The 17,958-nt window shown below is 35.0% G+C and overlaps 1 protein-coding gene across 1 annotated transcript; it reads right to left on the bottom strand.

Annotated features, from left to right (window-relative positions):
• Positions 1–15,965: 15,965 nt before the first annotated feature.
• LOC133337933 (uncharacterized protein K02A2.6-like) lies at positions 15,966–17,942 on the bottom strand (the record flags this gene model as incomplete). The annotated part of the gene is made up of 2 exons (XM_061546136.1): positions 17,746–17,942; positions 15,966–17,634 (listed from the first exon to the last, which is right to left on the bottom strand). Coding segments are annotated over exons 1-2 (1,866 nt in total), but the record flags the coding sequence as incomplete, so codon positions are not given.
• Between the last annotated feature and the right edge of the window lie 16 nt (positions 17,943–17,958).

Below are 17,958 nucleotides of genomic sequence, written 5' to 3'. Positions count from 1 at the left end.
TGTTTCGATTTGGCACTACTTCATTTATTCTGAATGTACTGAGGTCCGCAGTGTCTGTTCAATTTAGAAGATATAGATCCCAGTCGCGGTGATCTTTTTCAAATCGTAGTGTAACGCGGTCGGAACACTAAAAATTCGTAGTGTTCCGCGGTCGGAACACTAAAAAGTCGTAGCGTACCGCGGTCGGAACACTAAAAATCGTAGTGTTCCATTTGACGGAACACTAAAAATCGTAGTGATCCACTTGGCGGAACACTTAAAATCGTAGTGTCCAGTGTCCATTGGAATGCATTTTGACTGATAATCGATTGCGCTAATCGGAAAAATGTATTGCATAAGACTACCTGTACAAAAATCATACAAAAAGAAGAATATTCCAATAATGGATATATGAAATTGGTTTTTTATATGGTACCTGTATGTGGTTTTGTAATATTTATCCCCAAATCATAAAACTACTTTTTTCATATCCGCGTAATTTGTACATTTCTTTTCATGAATAAGCAGGTAATAATTATGTTGATTGTGTGACAATCACCAAATTTTGAAAATTTTTGCTAATATTTCCTAAAAGTATGAATCATAGATGGATACTGGTATAATTTTTTAAGAAAAAATTTTCATGCTAACATTTTACAAGGAGATCTCCAAATATTATGGGAAAAATCATGTTCGTTATGTAAATTAATGAAATTTTATCCAAAGCTATATAATTTTGTCACAAAAACTGGCCAAAATACCTACCTTTTATAATTGCAAATAGAGTTATATAAATTTTTATTTTTTTATTATTTGATCTCATTTTACCTAAAAAACAAAACAGACGTGTATGGTACACTACCAGTACAGTTCAAGTAAGTGGAACGCTACGATTTGTATTGTTCCACCACTGGAACACAACGATTTTTTAATGTACCGCAGTCGGTACACTACGATTTTTAGTGTACCACTGCCGGTACACTACGATTTTTTAGTGTACCGCAGCTGGTACGCTAAGATTTTCGTTGTGATCCGGAACACTAACGCTAAAAATATTTTTAGTGTTTGTGTACCGGTACAGTACGTTATTTTAGTGTACCTATCCACCTTGGTAGGTACAGAACACTATAGTACGGTACCATAACGTTTATTTTCGAACGCTGCCTCCGGAACACCGATTTACGGTTTTTGTTATGCCGTCGTGATCTGCTTCGTTATAATTATGGGCTTTTTCTATCAAGGCGCATATTATCTCTTGGGATATTCATAATTTCCATTCAAATCCTTTATAGAGATCAGATGTTTCGTTCCTATGAAAATTTTATCTCCTTCGACTTTTAAATCTGGCAGTCATTCTTTGTTCTGATTTATAGCAGTTTTGATGTCTACATACTCTTCACTTTCGAAGGCCGTAGTCTCGAAATCTGATAGATTTTCGTCGTATATCTCTTCCACTATTATGTCGGAATCTACAGACATCCCGTCTACAGGCGTGATCTGTAATTATGGTGAATTTTATCAACTCGATGTAAGGTCGGAATCAATTTACAGCTAGCACAGCGACTAAGCATTCTTTCACCGTTTTTGTGAATAGACTGCTATTGGGTTTTCCCAGTTCCCAAGAAGCTTCTTACTTCTCTTGTACCTGTATCTTTTGTATGGCACTTTATTATCGGTTTTTAGACACCCACTTCCAATTACAAAACCGATATATTGGCCCTCTGCATACATTCAACTAGCTCGTTTAAAAGCCGTAAATGATTATCGAAATCATCCGCAATAATTAAGAGATCGTCTACATATATAAATACGTTTGACTTCAATCTTCCTGGTATGACCTTGTCAATTAAACGGCATAATCGTTGCGCCGCATTACAATGAACAAACGGCATTACCTGGAATTGATAAAGCGGTCGACCTGGTACTGTAAACGTAGTATATGGCTTGGCATCCCCTTCTAGCTCGGTTTGCCACAATATGTATTTCAGGTCGACGCTGTTTACGTATTACAAAGGATGTGCATCCTTTACAGTCAATCCATTTAATTTTCGCGCATCTAGACAGAATCTGTTCTTTCCTTGTTTTCTTACAACTGTTGTCCTGTTGCACCAAGGTGAATCGCTCTCTTCGATTACATTGAGAGCGAGGATTTTGTCATAGACGGGTCCTGACACCAAAATGTGGAACTCATTTAAAATTTACTACCGGCTCCCCCAAAATGAAATCCTGTGTACGATGCTGCCCTGACCATACCCGGTACCATAGTATAATTATTACAAGGTAGGGCACAGCTACCAACTCATTACAATTTTTTCTCAAGGTGGCTTGTTCCATCAAATCAAAATACATATTTTGTGTATGTGTGTGTATTGTTTTGAATACAATGTCAAATAAATTCAAAATAAATTGAAATGTATTAAAATTTAATAAAATGAAAATAAAGTTTTTAATACGTTCATCTGGAAGTAATTACTTTGTTATGGATGAAACAAACATGTTATGGTATTCCCTACTGAATTTTGGGAAGAAATCATAACCTTTCATTCATTTTTCGCGTTTTTAGTTTTGTGTTGAAAAAATGACAAATAAACACAAACACTTGTTTGGTATATTTATTTTATTTTTGGCAGAAGAGGCCACACGTGCATAGATGCTTTTTTGTTATTCACCTCAAGCTGCCCTACCTTGTATTATTGTACCATGCCCGGTACTACCAATTGAGAGTGTTATTATATTCCGACTGGGAATGTTTATATTATGTTCGCTTTGAGAAGATGGAGGTTGAGCTGTACTATGGAGTGGTGGAGGTTGTCGATTAGCCGTATTTTGGTCATTACTGTTCCTGTTGTTGGTCAATCTGAAATAGCTTCATTCAAATGTTGAATGGCTGAATGAACCTTCTCCATTTCCTGACTTGGACCATCGACCTTATGCTTCCAGGAGCATCCCCGACGCTCTCTTGATCCATGATCCTCAACAATTGAATTATATACGACTGTGAATTTATTGGAATAGGTTGACTTGTTGCTGGATTCACGGACATTCTGACACCAGCACTAGTACTTGGATTGGGGGCAGTGTTGCCAAAACTTTGTTGAGGAAAATGCTAGATTTTGTTGAAAAAAATGCTAGAAAGTGCTAAATAATTTAAAAAAGTGCCAGAAAATAGTGCTAAAAATTTCTAGAACAAAATTTTTAATATTTAATAATGAAATATTAACCATTTATTCTTAACGGCTATTCGTTGTCGATTTAGCCATGTCCGTCGCATTGAGGTCGCAATATTGAAGACAGAGCTTTGGAATTTTGCACATACGTTGGTACCACTTCTATGAGATTTGATATTGGAAATGGAATATGTCGGTCCTTTTTGGGTACACCATACCCCAATATTTTTTTTAAGCTTTTAAGCACATTTTTATACCCTCCACCATAGTATGGAGGGTATATTAATTTTATTTTACCGTTTGTAACTCATCGAAATAATCATTTCCGACCCTATAAAGTATATATATTCTTGATCACCGTAAAATTCTATGACGATATAACCATGTCCGTCTGTCTGTCTGAGGACAATTTGGCACATTGAGTTCTTATTGGGTAGCAAATATCTCCACTAAAAATTATAAATAGGGGTCCATATTTTCGGATAGCCCCCATATAAGGGTACGCCCAATTTTACGGTATTTTGGGGGGTTTGATTGCATTTTTCGACCGAATTCGCTGGTACTTCGCGGTACTTTGAGTTCTTATTGGGTAGAAAATCTCTATATTAAAAATTATAAATATAGGTCAATTTTTTCGGGTAGCCCCCATATAAGGGTACCCCCCAATTTTCGGTAGCGCGGTTTTCAGTATAGGTCCACTTTTTCTGTTTCCCCCCATATAAGGGTACCTCCCAATTTCCAGTTTTAAGGTGGTTTTGACCGAATCGGCTGTAGTTTAGTAATTTGAGTTCTTATTGGATAGCAAATCTCTCCACAAAAAAGTATAAATATGGGTCAATTTTTTCGGGTAGCCCCCATATAACGGTACCCCAATTTTCGATATTTTGAGGTTCTTGAGCGCGCTTTTCAACCGAATTCGCAGAAATTTGGTATTTTGTAGTCGTATATGGTTACAAATCTCCCCACCAACAATTATTAATTTTCACCCTTTTTTAGGGATAGTCTCCATATAACCGGCCCGTCAGACTTAACGCTTTTTCACTTGTTTATATTAAAATAGTTATCAAATGTCGGTATAGGTATGTTCCCTATATTTTTATTTCTAGTACCTGTCAGTATATCTATGGTGGATGGTATTCAAAGTTCGGCCCGGCCGAACTTTACGCTTTTTTTGTGTTCTACCTGGTTATATAGTCTTCTTACTAGAACTTATCAATATTGGGCTACTTTCAAGGGTAGCCCTCATAAATTGCATTGGGTTTAATTTGATTGTTTAAATTTTGTTGAGTAAAAAATCTCCTTATGAAAAATTATTAATATGGGTCCATATTTAGGGGTAGCCCCCACAGAGCGGTACCCTCCCCTTATTCGACATTTTGGGGACGTCGGACACGCTACCGAATTGACTAATTTTTTTCTATTTTTTGTTTTAATGGGGTTTGAAATCTTCCTACTACAATATAAATAACTGTAATAACTGTAATTTCACATTGCGTACAAATATGAAGACAATTATCAATTTTCGCCCCATTTGTGTACTTTTAAGGGTTTATAAACTCATTCCCAACAGCGACTTTAATATAAAAAATATGTTTGCCGGAATTTTTCTATTTTGGTCCTTATTCTGTCACAATCCCAATATAAATGGGTACGCTCGTCTTTTCGGGATTCTCGCTGAATAAAAAACTCGTTTTCAGAAAGTTCCAACATAATTCATGTTCATTATTTTTACATCGCTCTCATAAAATGTACAACTTAATTTGATTTTTCATTTTCCCAAATAAACAATCTACCAACAGACAAGATCATAGTCACCAAATGACAATTTTTTGACAATGACAATTACCCAAAAATGTTTTAAGAAATTTGGAATGCACAGCACATGCTGGATAGTATTGGAAAATCAAATTCATCGCGTGAAACATAGCGAAAATTCAATATGAAATCGAAAAACGGGATTTTTTGCACTGAAACCAAAATTTTGTAAAAAAATCACAAGAAATTAAAAAATGCTAGAAAAAGTGCTAGGTGCTAGATCAGTTTTTTTTTTGGTGCTAAACGAGTCCCAAAAGTGCTAAATCTAGCAATAAAAGTGCTAAATTGGCAACACAGTTTGGGGGCAGTAATAGTTCCTGACAAATCACGGATTGTGGTGGAAAGATTCGAAAAAAACTATGGGAATAGAGTTCCCATATGGTTGCTATATTAGCATGAAAAGAAAATGTGATATGTGTTTTTAATCTATTTCACCGTTGGTCTATATCTCGGTGCCCAGGTGTTGTTGCACTGAACTAAATTAAATTTGTATGGTTTAAGATTGGGCGTCATATTGTTAGGATCCGCCTTATGCGGCACTGTGGTTAATTAGGTCCATATTTCAAATAACAGGTCACCAAGAAGGCGAATTTCTACAAAAATATAACCCTACATCTATATTTATTGTCGAACGTTATTGTTGTGGCGAACATGTCTTTCGGAACATTTGGTTTATTTTATATATTTTTAAACGCGAACGACAAAATTAGCACCCGCACTGATTTGTTGTTAACCATTTATTTATTTTTCAGACTATTTGATGTAATTTTCTTGCATTTGCTTTTGAAATTGACTTTGATTAGGTCCAACTAGCTCAGAGTGGCATTTTGCCTCAAGTCGGTTCCAACCCTTTAACCACCAGCCCAAGGAGACGAACAATTTAAGTGAATGTTGACAGCAGAGATGGACATGCGGTAGCTTTTTTTGACTTGCGTTATGCATAAAATAAAGCGATAGTAATACTTAACGCAACTACAAATGATGCGGTATAGTACAGTCAAAATGGTCATTCGTAAAAATACTGCCATTGTTGACTCTAACTTTACCGATTGTTTTCCATTCACATCATATCTTCGTATAAACACTCTCTGCTATCGCAGGCTTCGTTCAGAGTGTTTTTATGCATGTGAGTGCGGGAGAACATAAACAATGCAAACAACGCAAAAGAAACAAAGTCAAACAAGTACTACACTATGAGTGAAGTTTGTTTTTATGATCAGTTAATTTTAGAATGAACTATGACAATCCAGTTTTTAATTTATTTTTATTTCTGTTATGTTATACATAATATTTTAAAATTTCTCATAAAACACGAATTATTATTTTAATTTTTAAATAATTTTTTTATTTCCCCTAATAACTATACTGACTATTTTATATGTAGCAATTTTATAATTTTTTTTATAATAAAAAAATGAATTAATTTTTTGTTTAAAAAAAAAACGTTTTTGCACTATTAATTTCTAATTTGCCATTAATTGTAGTTGCGTTGTTTTATTTCATTTTATGCAAAACGCAAGTCAAAAATAATATACCACAAGCCAACCCCTGTGTATAGAAAATTACTCTTAATGTTATTCTCAACACCAGTTTTGCATTTTACTCTTTCACACTGTCATTTGATCGTATAACACGTTATTCATTTGGTGGTTGATTTATTTCAACCCGCGCTCTCTACACACTCGGTAGTGCAAACTCTGCTATGAACGATCATTTGCGTTGTTTGTGGAAACAATTTTAGTCCGGTGGGATTCATTTTTATTTGACTTACTTTTGTGTTTATGTTATGCTTAGGAGAATTTGCGTTGGTGAATATGAATGATTTTTTTATTGCGTTAGCCGGTGTACTACTAGTTGCATTGAATGGATGTCATTCTCTGGTTGACAGATCAAAACAACATAACAAACACTACATACACCAGTGACAAGGGTACTTGGTGGAGATTATACCCACACATAGCCTTCCAACCTTGACACTTTGATACTTATTTTAAAGATTTTTAAAGAGCCCCGTAGCCACACACGCTTACCTCACAACTTACAACTTAAATATATTCTTTATCAAACAATTTAGAACATGATTTATACACCATTAAAGAGAGAAAAAGTTATTAAAACATTTATTGACATTAAACCTAACCTAAAACGGCATATACATTAGAACTTTTTACCTGGTTAACCTACTTTATTAGGATTTATTTGAATTTAAAGGGTTAACGAAATCCGACGTTTCCACGACAGAGGGGACTACGATCCGAAACGACCCGAGTCTTTCTCGGCCAACGTCTGTCACCTCAGCCCATTGTGTGAAAGCAATGGGGCTGCTACAACAAAAACGAAATCCGGTTAAATGTAAACGTACTATTAAATTATAATTAATAGAAAAAACTGAGTACCCTTCGTTACGTCGATAGGATATGGCCAAATTTAAGCTGAACTTTAAAAAGACTAATACATTCCTAATAGGGCTTTGTTAGATCGTTACTAATCGCTTCAATTGGAAGACGTTCACTATCAAAAGATCCTACTAATTTTTTTAAGAAAGGTAACCCTAACACTTCATGGAAAGATATTGGCGTTTATTTTCCCTTATGTTTTTTTTAATTTTTTCTTATTTTTTTAACTTTTCTTTGTCGTTTCAGCTGCTGGTTAGGTGCATACCAATAGAGAAGGTAATTAAATTTCGGTTTTTATCTTGTTAATTACTTTGTTTTACAATTCTAATACCTTCTGTTCTTTTTAATTTCAGATAAAGCTCACCACTTGGAACTTTATTTCGCCCAGTTGGGGAATTTGCAGCTTTTTGAAAATATTACCCGGTAACTCTGGGGCTTAGAGGATGTTGCCCTCTGGACTTTCTGGCTTGGTACCAAAGTTTTTTTTTCCAATTGGAATTCAAAAACACAGGCTGACCTGTGTTTTTGAGGAGGCCAGCGATGTTATATTTGATGCACACTTCAAATAAATAAACACAAAACAAAATTGTTACAAAAATAGATACACACCCAACAGAGTACTTTTTACTTACAATTTTTACACAACACCAAAAACATAAATAAAAAAACACCAACACCAAAACATAAATAATTTTTATTGGTATTTTGTGCACCCTGTTATTGTAAGTCAAATTTTGGTAACTTTCACTACGACATCACTTTTCAATATCAAGAAATGCAAAAAACTATCTTTCTTTAGAACATGACATGTGTCCTGTAATTACTTAATAGGATCGTACACATTAGAAAATGTAGACTCCTTTGTAGATGTTGTTATTCTAGATAATAGACTACGTTACCACTTACACATTGAGGCTTGTGTTAATTTGTTAGGCTTTATAAAACGTTGGTCTAAAGAGTTCGATGATCCCTATGTGACCAAACGTCGGTGAGGTTTAAAACAAGTTTTATAATTGTATACCATTTTTCGACTCTGTAGATGCAATAAAAAATGCAATCCTTCGTGTGCAGTTGTTTGTTGTTTTGTCCTTGTTCGTAGTAAATACATGTATGACCGGCTGAAACATATATGGTATACTAGCAAAGTGCCCGCTACTTCGTATGCGGAAAGGCAAAACAAAAAAATCATATGGAAATCGTGAATACTGTATAATTTGTTGTATGTACTACTGTTTTGAATTCCACCTCTTTTCCTACATCTAATATCAAGTTACTTCTTTCTAACTCTCTGTCACTGACATTCCAAATTGTAGGTTTCCAATTCTCTCCGTTACCCAAATCCAAATTGATCCAAATTTAGTGAATTTTCGCATAAATTCGAGTTTCCAAAATTGTCTTCATAGCTCAATACTACACTTCAACAGTAATCTGATTTCTAAATCTAAGGAATCAAACAAATCCCAATCGTTCCAAATTTAGTACCGTTTAGTACTTTTTATACCCATAAGTAAGAATTTCTAAAACTACATCAATCCTACACTCTAACAGTAATCTTAGTTCCACCAAAGTCCAAATTGTACCAAATTTAGTTCTTTTAGTACTCATAAGTTCAAATTGCCAAATGTAAATCTATTCTGCTTTTAAATAGTAATCGTAATTGCAAATTTAAGAATTTCAGCTCTGTCTGTTCCATTAATACCAAATTATACCATATTTGATACCATTCTCTACCTTTCGTACCCATATTCCAAACCTATCTCTTTTAGTACATTTATAGGTCGAATTTCCAAAAAATCAGTGACTTACATTCCAAATTTCAGAATTCTAGCTCTTCGCGTTCGCCTAATACAAAGGGTACCATATTTGGTGCATTTTATTACATTTCGTACCCTTCTAGTTCGAATTTCCAAAAACCCAGCCTTATCTCACGCCTACACACCAACAACAACCCACACTCAAAATTTCAAGGTTCTAGCTTCAGCCGTTTCGTCTGGGCGATGATCTGTCAGTCACTCACTCACTTAACACTAAGCTCTTTTATATATATAGATAATTTTGAAAATTATTCAAAATAAAAACCGCATTCGTATAGATTAACAAGACCCAAAAATAATTTAAAGATATTACGCATTCTAATAAAAGTTTATATATTGTTGGATATTCTTTTTGTTTTAGGACCGCACTTAGACGCCTAGATGGATTCGACTAGTTTGGAGGTTAACTCGAGTGATATTTGATCCCATTCCGTTTTTAAAGCTTTTTCATCCAACTTGACCACAAAATTTCAATAGGATGGAGATCTGGGCTTTGAGGGGGTGTTTTGAGGTATTTGGGACCGTTATATAAGATCCACCGTATGGAATATAGCGCAATATGTTTGGAATCATTATCCTATTAAAAGATAAAGTCTCCCGAGATACCCATTTTAACAGCACTTTGCTGAAAGTTTTGCTTTAGAGGTTTGTATAGCCCTTTGCTGTCATGATGCCATCAACGAAGTGGAGGTTTCCAACTCCAGCTGCAGAAAATGTGGAATAGAGATTATAACGATATAAGCTCGTATTCTTCTCTTCTCAAATTTGAACGCGCAATTTATGTTGAATTTTGGACTCGTCCTTGAAAACAACTCTTCTCAAGATATTCGTCAGGGAGAGATCTCGCTTGTGAAGATTTTCGCTCTCACATTCTCGAGTTATTCTGAATGAATAGGTAGAAGCAAAAAATGCGAAAGGCGGATTCGAAAATGGTAGTTGAACAAAATCGTGTTGCCATATTGGAATTTTAATTTTTAATGTGCGTCGCCCCATTGTAATTTCACTACCCATTGTAAATTCCCCAAATTCTTGGTCTCCTATTATTTTATAATATGCTATTCCTCCTTTATTTCCTTCTTCCAATAATGCAAACGATAAATTTGAAAGAAAACAAGTGATACACATAGATATACTGTCAGGTACTTGAAATGAAAATAAAGGGAACATACCAAAAAGTGACCTTTCTACAAACTGATTATGTAAACCATAATTTCAGCAATTTTTAATGAATATTTATACCCTCAGCCTTATGGCTAATGAGGGTGTATACACTTTGATACAGTGTGCGTCGTCGAAATATTGGTTCTAGACCCCACGTTTTTTTGGACCAAATCCATTCCAGAAAATTTTGATTTCATCCTATCTTTGTCTATATTATTATTTATTCCAAACATTGTTCAAGTTCGAAGATGGGAAATATCGATCCACTCCTTCTGGTACGTCCCACACAGGGGCTAGGCCTAGGCCTAAATCCGGGCTATAGTTCATATATAGTACATTATCGAACCTTATAGTACGTTTACATTTAGCCGGATTTCGTTAACCCAGTGGGATTCAATTCAATTCCTTTGCATATATGTCAAATAAATCCTCATAAAGTATATCATACGCAGGTGAAATGATTACATCAGAGTCGTAGAACCAAACCCAAAACGCAGAACAATCAGATACCTATTTTAATATAAAAAAGGGGGTTGTATGGGGACTACGCCAAAAAGGGTGCGAATATTAATAATTGTTAGTAGGGAGATTTCTTACCATATACGACTACAAAATACCAAATTGCAGCGAATTCGGTTGAAAAACGCGATCAAGAACCGCAAAATATGGAAAAATGGGGGGGGGTACCCTTATATGGGGGCTACCCGAAAAAATTGACCTATATTCATAATTTTTTGTGGAGAGATTTGGTACCTATTAAGAACTATTAGGAACTAAATTACAGCCAATTCGGTGGAAAAATACGATCAAAACCCCTAAAATACTGAAAATTAGGAGGTACCGTTATATGGGGGCTACCAGAAAAAGTGGACCTACATTTATAATTGTTTGTGGAGACATTTAGTACCCAATAAGAACTCAATGTACCAAATTTCAGCGAATTCGGCTGAAAAACGCGATCAAGAACCGTAAAATACGGAAAATTGGGGGGTACCCTTATATGGGGGCTACCCGAAAAAATTGACCTATATTCATAATTTTTTGTGGAGAGAGCTCAAAAAACTAAATTAAGAGCTCAAAAAACTAAATTACATCCAATTCAGTGGAAAAAAACGATCAAAACCCCTAAAATAATGAAAATTAGGAGGAACCGTTATATGGGGGCTACCAGAAAAAGTGGACCTACATTTATAATTGTTTGTGGAGACATTTAGTACCCAATAAGAACTCAATGTACCAAATTTCAGCGAATTCTGCTGAAAACGCGATCAAGAACCGAAAAATACGGAAAATTGGGGGGTACCCTTATATGGGGGCTACCCGAAAAAATTGACCTATATTCATAATTTTTTGTGGAGATATTTGGTACCTATTAAGAACTCAAAATACTAAATTACCGCCAATTCGGTGGAAAAATACGACCAAAACCCTCAAAATACTGAAAATAGGAGGTACTGTTATATGGGGGCTACCAGAAAGTAGACCTATACTTAAAATTTTTTGTGGAGACATTTAGTACCCAATAAGAACCCAATGTAGCAAATTTCAGGGAATTCGGCTGAAAAACGTACTCAAGAACCCCAAAATACCGAAAATTGGCGGTTACCCTTATATGGGAGCTATGCCTAAACGTGGACCGATATATTCCATCTTCAAACTTGACCTGCCTGCAGACAAAAGACGACTCTATGCAAAATTTCAGCTCCCTATCTCAATTCCTTCAGAAGATAGCGTGATTACAACAGGCGGACGGACGGACAGACGGACGTCTTAGAATTTTACCCTGATCAAGAATATATATACTTTATAGGGTCGGAAATGAATATTTCGATGAGTTACAAACGGAATGACAAATATACCCTCCATACTATGGTGGAGGGTATAAATATATTTGTTATTGTTCTTTCATAATTATACCCTCCACCACAGTATGGTGGATCACGCTATCTTCTGAAGGAATTGAGATAGGGAGCTGAAATTTTGCATAGAGTCGTCTTTTGTCTGCAGGCAGGTCAAGTTCGAAGATGGGATATATCGGTCCACGTTTAGGCATAGCTCCCATATAACGGTACCCCCCAATATTCGGTATTTTGGTGTTCTTGAGCACGTTTTTCAATCGAATACGCTGAAATTTGGTACATTGAGTTCTTATTGGGTACTAAATGTCTCCACAAACAATTATAAATGTAGGTCCACTATTTCTGGTAGCCCCCATATAACGGTTCCTCCTAATTTTCAGTATTTTAGGGGTTTTGATCGTTTTTTTCCACTGAATTGGCTGTAATTTAGTATTTTGAGCTCTTAATAGGTACCAAATCTCTCCACAAAAAATTATGAATATAGGTCAATTTTTTCGGGTAGCCCCCATATAAGGGTACCCCCCATTTTTGGTATTGTGGGATTCTTGAGTGCGCTTTTCAACAGAATTCGCTGCAATTTGGTATTATGAAGTCGTATATGGTAACAAATCTCTCTACCAAAAATTTTAAATATTCGCCCCCTTTTTTGGGGTCGTCCCCATATTACCCCCTTTTTTATAGTAAAATAATTATATGAATTGTTCCGTGTTTGGGTTTGGTTCTAAGACTCTGTTGTAATCATTTCATCTGCGTAAGATACGAAAAAACTAGAACATGTATATATATAGCATTTCCACATTAAATGAAACCTTTTACAAATTAAATGAACCCTTTTCCAAATTAAATGAAACCTTTTCCAAATTAAATGAAACCTTTTCCAAATTAAATGAAACCTTTTCCAATTGAAATGAAACCTTTTACAAATAGAATGAAACCTTTTCCAATTGAAATGAAACCTTTTACAAATAGAATGAAACTTTTTCCAAATTAAATGAAACCTTTATTCTTATCTAAGGAAATATAATATTTGCAGTAATTTTAAACCAATATTTGAAAATTAAATCAAAGAATATTAACAAATATAGTTGTATGGCTATGTAATTAACATAAATATTCTTTAATTCGGTGTGATTTTATTTAATATCTTTACTACATAAAACTAAATAAATAGTTATACAAACTGGGGTATTTTTTTTTTTTTTTTTTTGACATTTTAATAAATAAATATTTAAGAACAAGAATTGAATACCCGGTCCTAAATGCGAAATACATATTTGACTTAATAAATTGTTGATGATAAGTGTAATGTCTTTCAAATAGACGAAAATAATAACACAACCGTTGCGATCAAAGTTCAAAATGTAATATGTTTATTTTCTGTTTACAAAAGAGAATAGGGTTCAACAATCACTACTGTTACACTCATTAGTAGTGATTGAGTGATATTTAATAAACAACGAATGAGAGGGAATGGAAGAATGTAAGAGTACTAAACAGTAATATTACAGTAGGCTCTGCATACAAGTACTATATAGTAATATTACAGTAGGCTCTGCATACAATACAAAATACAGTATATACTTGATATATGCAATACTCTATATGCTCCTCCTAAAGCTGTTTCATACATATTAAAATTCAAATATTTAATTCAAAATAATTTTACAATATGGATATTTACATAAATTTTTTTTTTTTTTGAAATTATTTTATATATATATATATTTTTTTTTAGTGTTTTTTAACGACTTTTCCTCCTGCTCGAGGTCTGAGATTTCCTGTGGTTTGTGAAGTATCTTCAGTTATTGATGGAGGTGTGACTATAGCATTGTTGTCGTTGTTGTTGGATGGAATCGTGATGTCGTTGGACAGCTGTTGTACAGAACTGCCTCGGATTTGGTCTAAATGACGTTTGATGTTGTTATTATTGTGACTTAATGTACACGAGTAAGATTGAGGTCCGAGTTGTTGTGTGATTGTAGCTTGTGTCCAACTGGGTTTATTGGGATTTCGGTAATCTCGAACAATAACCTTTTGACCATCATGGAAAGTTGCATTGCGTTTTCCTTTATGATGTATTATGTTTTTCTCTTGCGAAAGCTTTAATTTTTCTTTTATGGTAGGAGGTTTAAGATTGCTGAATCGGGTCTTGAGCTCTCTCCCGAAAAATATTTTTGCCGGTGACTCACCAGTACTGCAGTGGATCATATTTCGATAGTCCATTAAGAATCGGCATAAAGTCTGATCAATATTGGCGTCTCTGTTACCATCCAAATTTGCATAGATAGATTTTTTAAGCGTTTTGACAAAATTTTCGGCTTGCCCATTTGTGGATGGATGTCCGGGTACAGTTAAACTGTGCTTAATTCCATTTAAGGATAAAAATGTCTGAAATTCAGATGATGTGAACTGTGACCCATTGTCACTAACTAGGGTATCCACTAATCCATACCTGCAAAATAGTTCTCTTAGTTTTCTTATTGTAAAAGAAGATGTTATGTCCTTTGTCTTAAAAACTTCGACAAATTTAGAATAAGAATCGATAACAACCAAAAAATGAAAGTTTTTAATTGGACCAGCAAAATCAACGTGAATACGTTTCCATACTGAACCACAGGGCTCCCATGGTATCAAAATTCCTTTCTCAGGACTAGGCTGTAATTTTTGACACGGTACACAGTTTTTTATGAGACTTTCTATATCTTTATCAATACCAGGCCACCATACATACGACCTAGCCAATGCTTTTGTTTTGACTATTCCTAAATGTGAGGAATGCAAAGCTTCCAAAATTTTGGATTTTAATTTTTGAGGAATAACTGTTCTGTATCCCCATAGAACGCAACCATATTCTACAGTTAATTCAATGTATTTTTCTCGAAATGTGGAAAAAATAGGATCTTTTAAATTTACAAGTGTACCATCCAAAATACTTGCTGCTACCTTCGATAAAATCGGGTCTCTTCGGGTTTCTCTGCAGATATCTTTGAAGTCCACTGGAAAATCTCTTTGTGATTCAATAAAATTTATATATGAACTTTCACTATGATTACTTTCAAAGTTTATATGAGGTAATCTGGAAATAGAATCAGCTTCATTTTTACATCCTTTTACATACTCAATGGTATAATTAAAACCAGAAAGGATCAAGGCCCAACGTTGCATCCTCGCTGACGCCATTATTGGCAAGCCTTTGTTACTTCCAAAAATTGTTAACAGTGGACGATGATCAGTCTTCAAAATAAATCTATTTCCAATCAAATATTGTTTAAGCTTTGTAACACAAAACACGATAGCAAGAGCTTCTTTTTCCAAAGTGCTATAATTTTTCTCACTCTTGGTTAAAGCTCGTGAAACAAATGAAATGGGTTTAGAAACATCAGAAAATTTATGTGATAGAACACCAGCAACAGCATTGTTCGACGCATCCGTTGTCAAAATCAAAGGCAATTTAGGGTTAAAATGCACCAGGACCTGATCGGACGTAACTTCACGTTTAATTCTGTCATAAGCCTTTTGACATTTATCAGACCAAACGAACGAAACATCCTTACTCAACAAATTATATAGCGGAGACATTATATCAGCAAAATCGTTGATGAATTTTGAATAATAATTCGCCATACCAACAAAAGCTCGTACTTCGGATATATTTCTTGGAATAGGCGCAGACATAATGCTTGAAATTCTTTCATCATTCTTAGTCAATCCATTTCTGTTAATATTAAATCCTAAGTAGGAAATCTCGTTTTGAAAAAATTTTGACTTCTTCACGTTAAGTTTTAATCCCGAAGACTGTAGCTTCTCTAATACACGCCTTAACGTCGAAATATGTTCACTCAAATTCTTTCCAGTAACGGTTATGTCGTCCTGATAAACCACAACACACGGAATATCTCTTAACAAATTCTCAATAGTCTTTTGAAAAATTGCTGCCGCTGTTTTCACACCAAAGGGTAAACGTTTAACTTTTAAGGTTCCAATATGAGTACTCCACGCACACAAAAGTTGAGAATCGTCATCTAGAACAAGCTGATTATAAGCATTTGAAAGATCTAGTTTGGTGAAAACTTCACCACCTTCCAACGAAGCAAAAATTTCATCAATCCTAGGTAGAGGATACTTGAAATCAACCAAAAACTTGTTCAATGTGACCTTATAATCACCACAAATCCTCAAATCACCATTGGGTTTTAAAATAGGAACAAGGGGAGTACCCCAATCCGAATTATCTATGGGTTCCAAGACGTCTGAGGCAATTAATTGACGTAAATGTTTTTCAACTCGTTCTTTCCAAGCTAGTGGCAATGGCCTTGGTTTGCAAAATATTGGTACTGCGTCACTAACAACTTGTAGGGAAATTGTGCATCCACTAAACTTTCCCAATTTACCATCAAAAACTCCATTGAATTCATTTTTCAACTGATTAACAATTGTCATGTTCATATCAGAGACTTGAATGTTGTTAACTTGTAATAATTCAAAATTAAAAGCTCGTAAAAACGATCGACCAAGCAACGGAGGATTCTTCGTAACAACAACAACTACCACTACTGATTTGGTATTACCTTTATACGTTACACTTGCATCATATTCACCAGCCAACTTCAGCTTAACACCATTGTAATCTACATATGGCACTTTACACGATCTCAATTTTCTCTTAATTCCGTTCTCTTCCAAAAATGAAATCGGCAACAACGTACATGGTGCACCTGTATCACACACTGCCTTCAGTTCCACACCATCAACAACAACATCCAGAGAATACACATCACCATTTTCTTTCTCAGCCACACTAAAAATAGAATAATCGAAAACATTGTTATATTCATGAACATCACTCTCAACGTCATTAATTTCATTCGATACATAATTTACACTCTTTTTCCTACTATAGCAGACCGATGCCAAATGACCAATTTTTCCACACGAATGACATCTGCTCTCTTTATATTTGCAAGACTGAGAACTATGATTTCTCCAACCACAATGAGAACATGCATATTTCTTGCCACCGCCGCTCTTGCTGTCTCTGCTATTGTTGTCTCTGCTATTGTTGTTACGTTTGCTGCTGCTGCTACCACCATCTCTATTACCACTGCCAGTGCTGCCTCTGCCACCACCACCATAGTGATTTTTTGCATATTTCTGACCGTTAACCAAATTTACAGTGCATTGACTTTTCTCCTCTGCCTTTGCCATATGCTTCGTTTCCAAAATCATAGCCTTTCTTAATGCACTTTGTACTGTTAGGGTTTCATCTTCTTCACACAATCGTTCAAAGATGAAATTTGGCAAACCCATAACAAATTGATTAAGTACAAATGCATCCAAGCTGACACCAAACTTGCAATTGAGTGCTAATGTTTTTACACGAGCATACCATTCAGCAACCGACTCATTTTCAGCTTTGCTACACAAATGAAACTTCTTCCGCTCACTAAATACAATAGTTGGTGGGGTATATTGTGTATCTAAAATCTCACACAGCTTTTTATACGACACGGACACTGGAGACTCCGGACTGCATAAACTATGCAAAACTCTTTACGGCACAGCACCAATTGATTTCAACAAAATTGACTTTTTGGTGTTCTCGTCCGAACAGTTAATTTCAAAAAAATGAATGTCCAATCTCTCCTTCCAAACGTTCCACGACTCCACATTAGGGTTGAATTCCGGCACATTCGACGATTGAAGCACTGTTACTGGAGCAACATTAAAACTTTGATTTGCAGCTTCTTCCATCTTAGGAGGCATTTAC

Source organism: Musca vetustissima, unplaced genomic scaffold, assembly GCF_032173495.1.
Source record: "Musca vetustissima isolate MV318-11 ecotype Yass unplaced genomic scaffold, APGP_CSIRO_Mvet_v1 utg112761, whole genome shotgun sequence".
In the NCBI taxonomy this organism is placed as follows: Eukaryota; Metazoa; Arthropoda; class Insecta; order Diptera; family Muscidae; genus Musca; species Musca vetustissima.
This window is presented reverse-complemented; position numbering and strand designations above follow the sequence as displayed.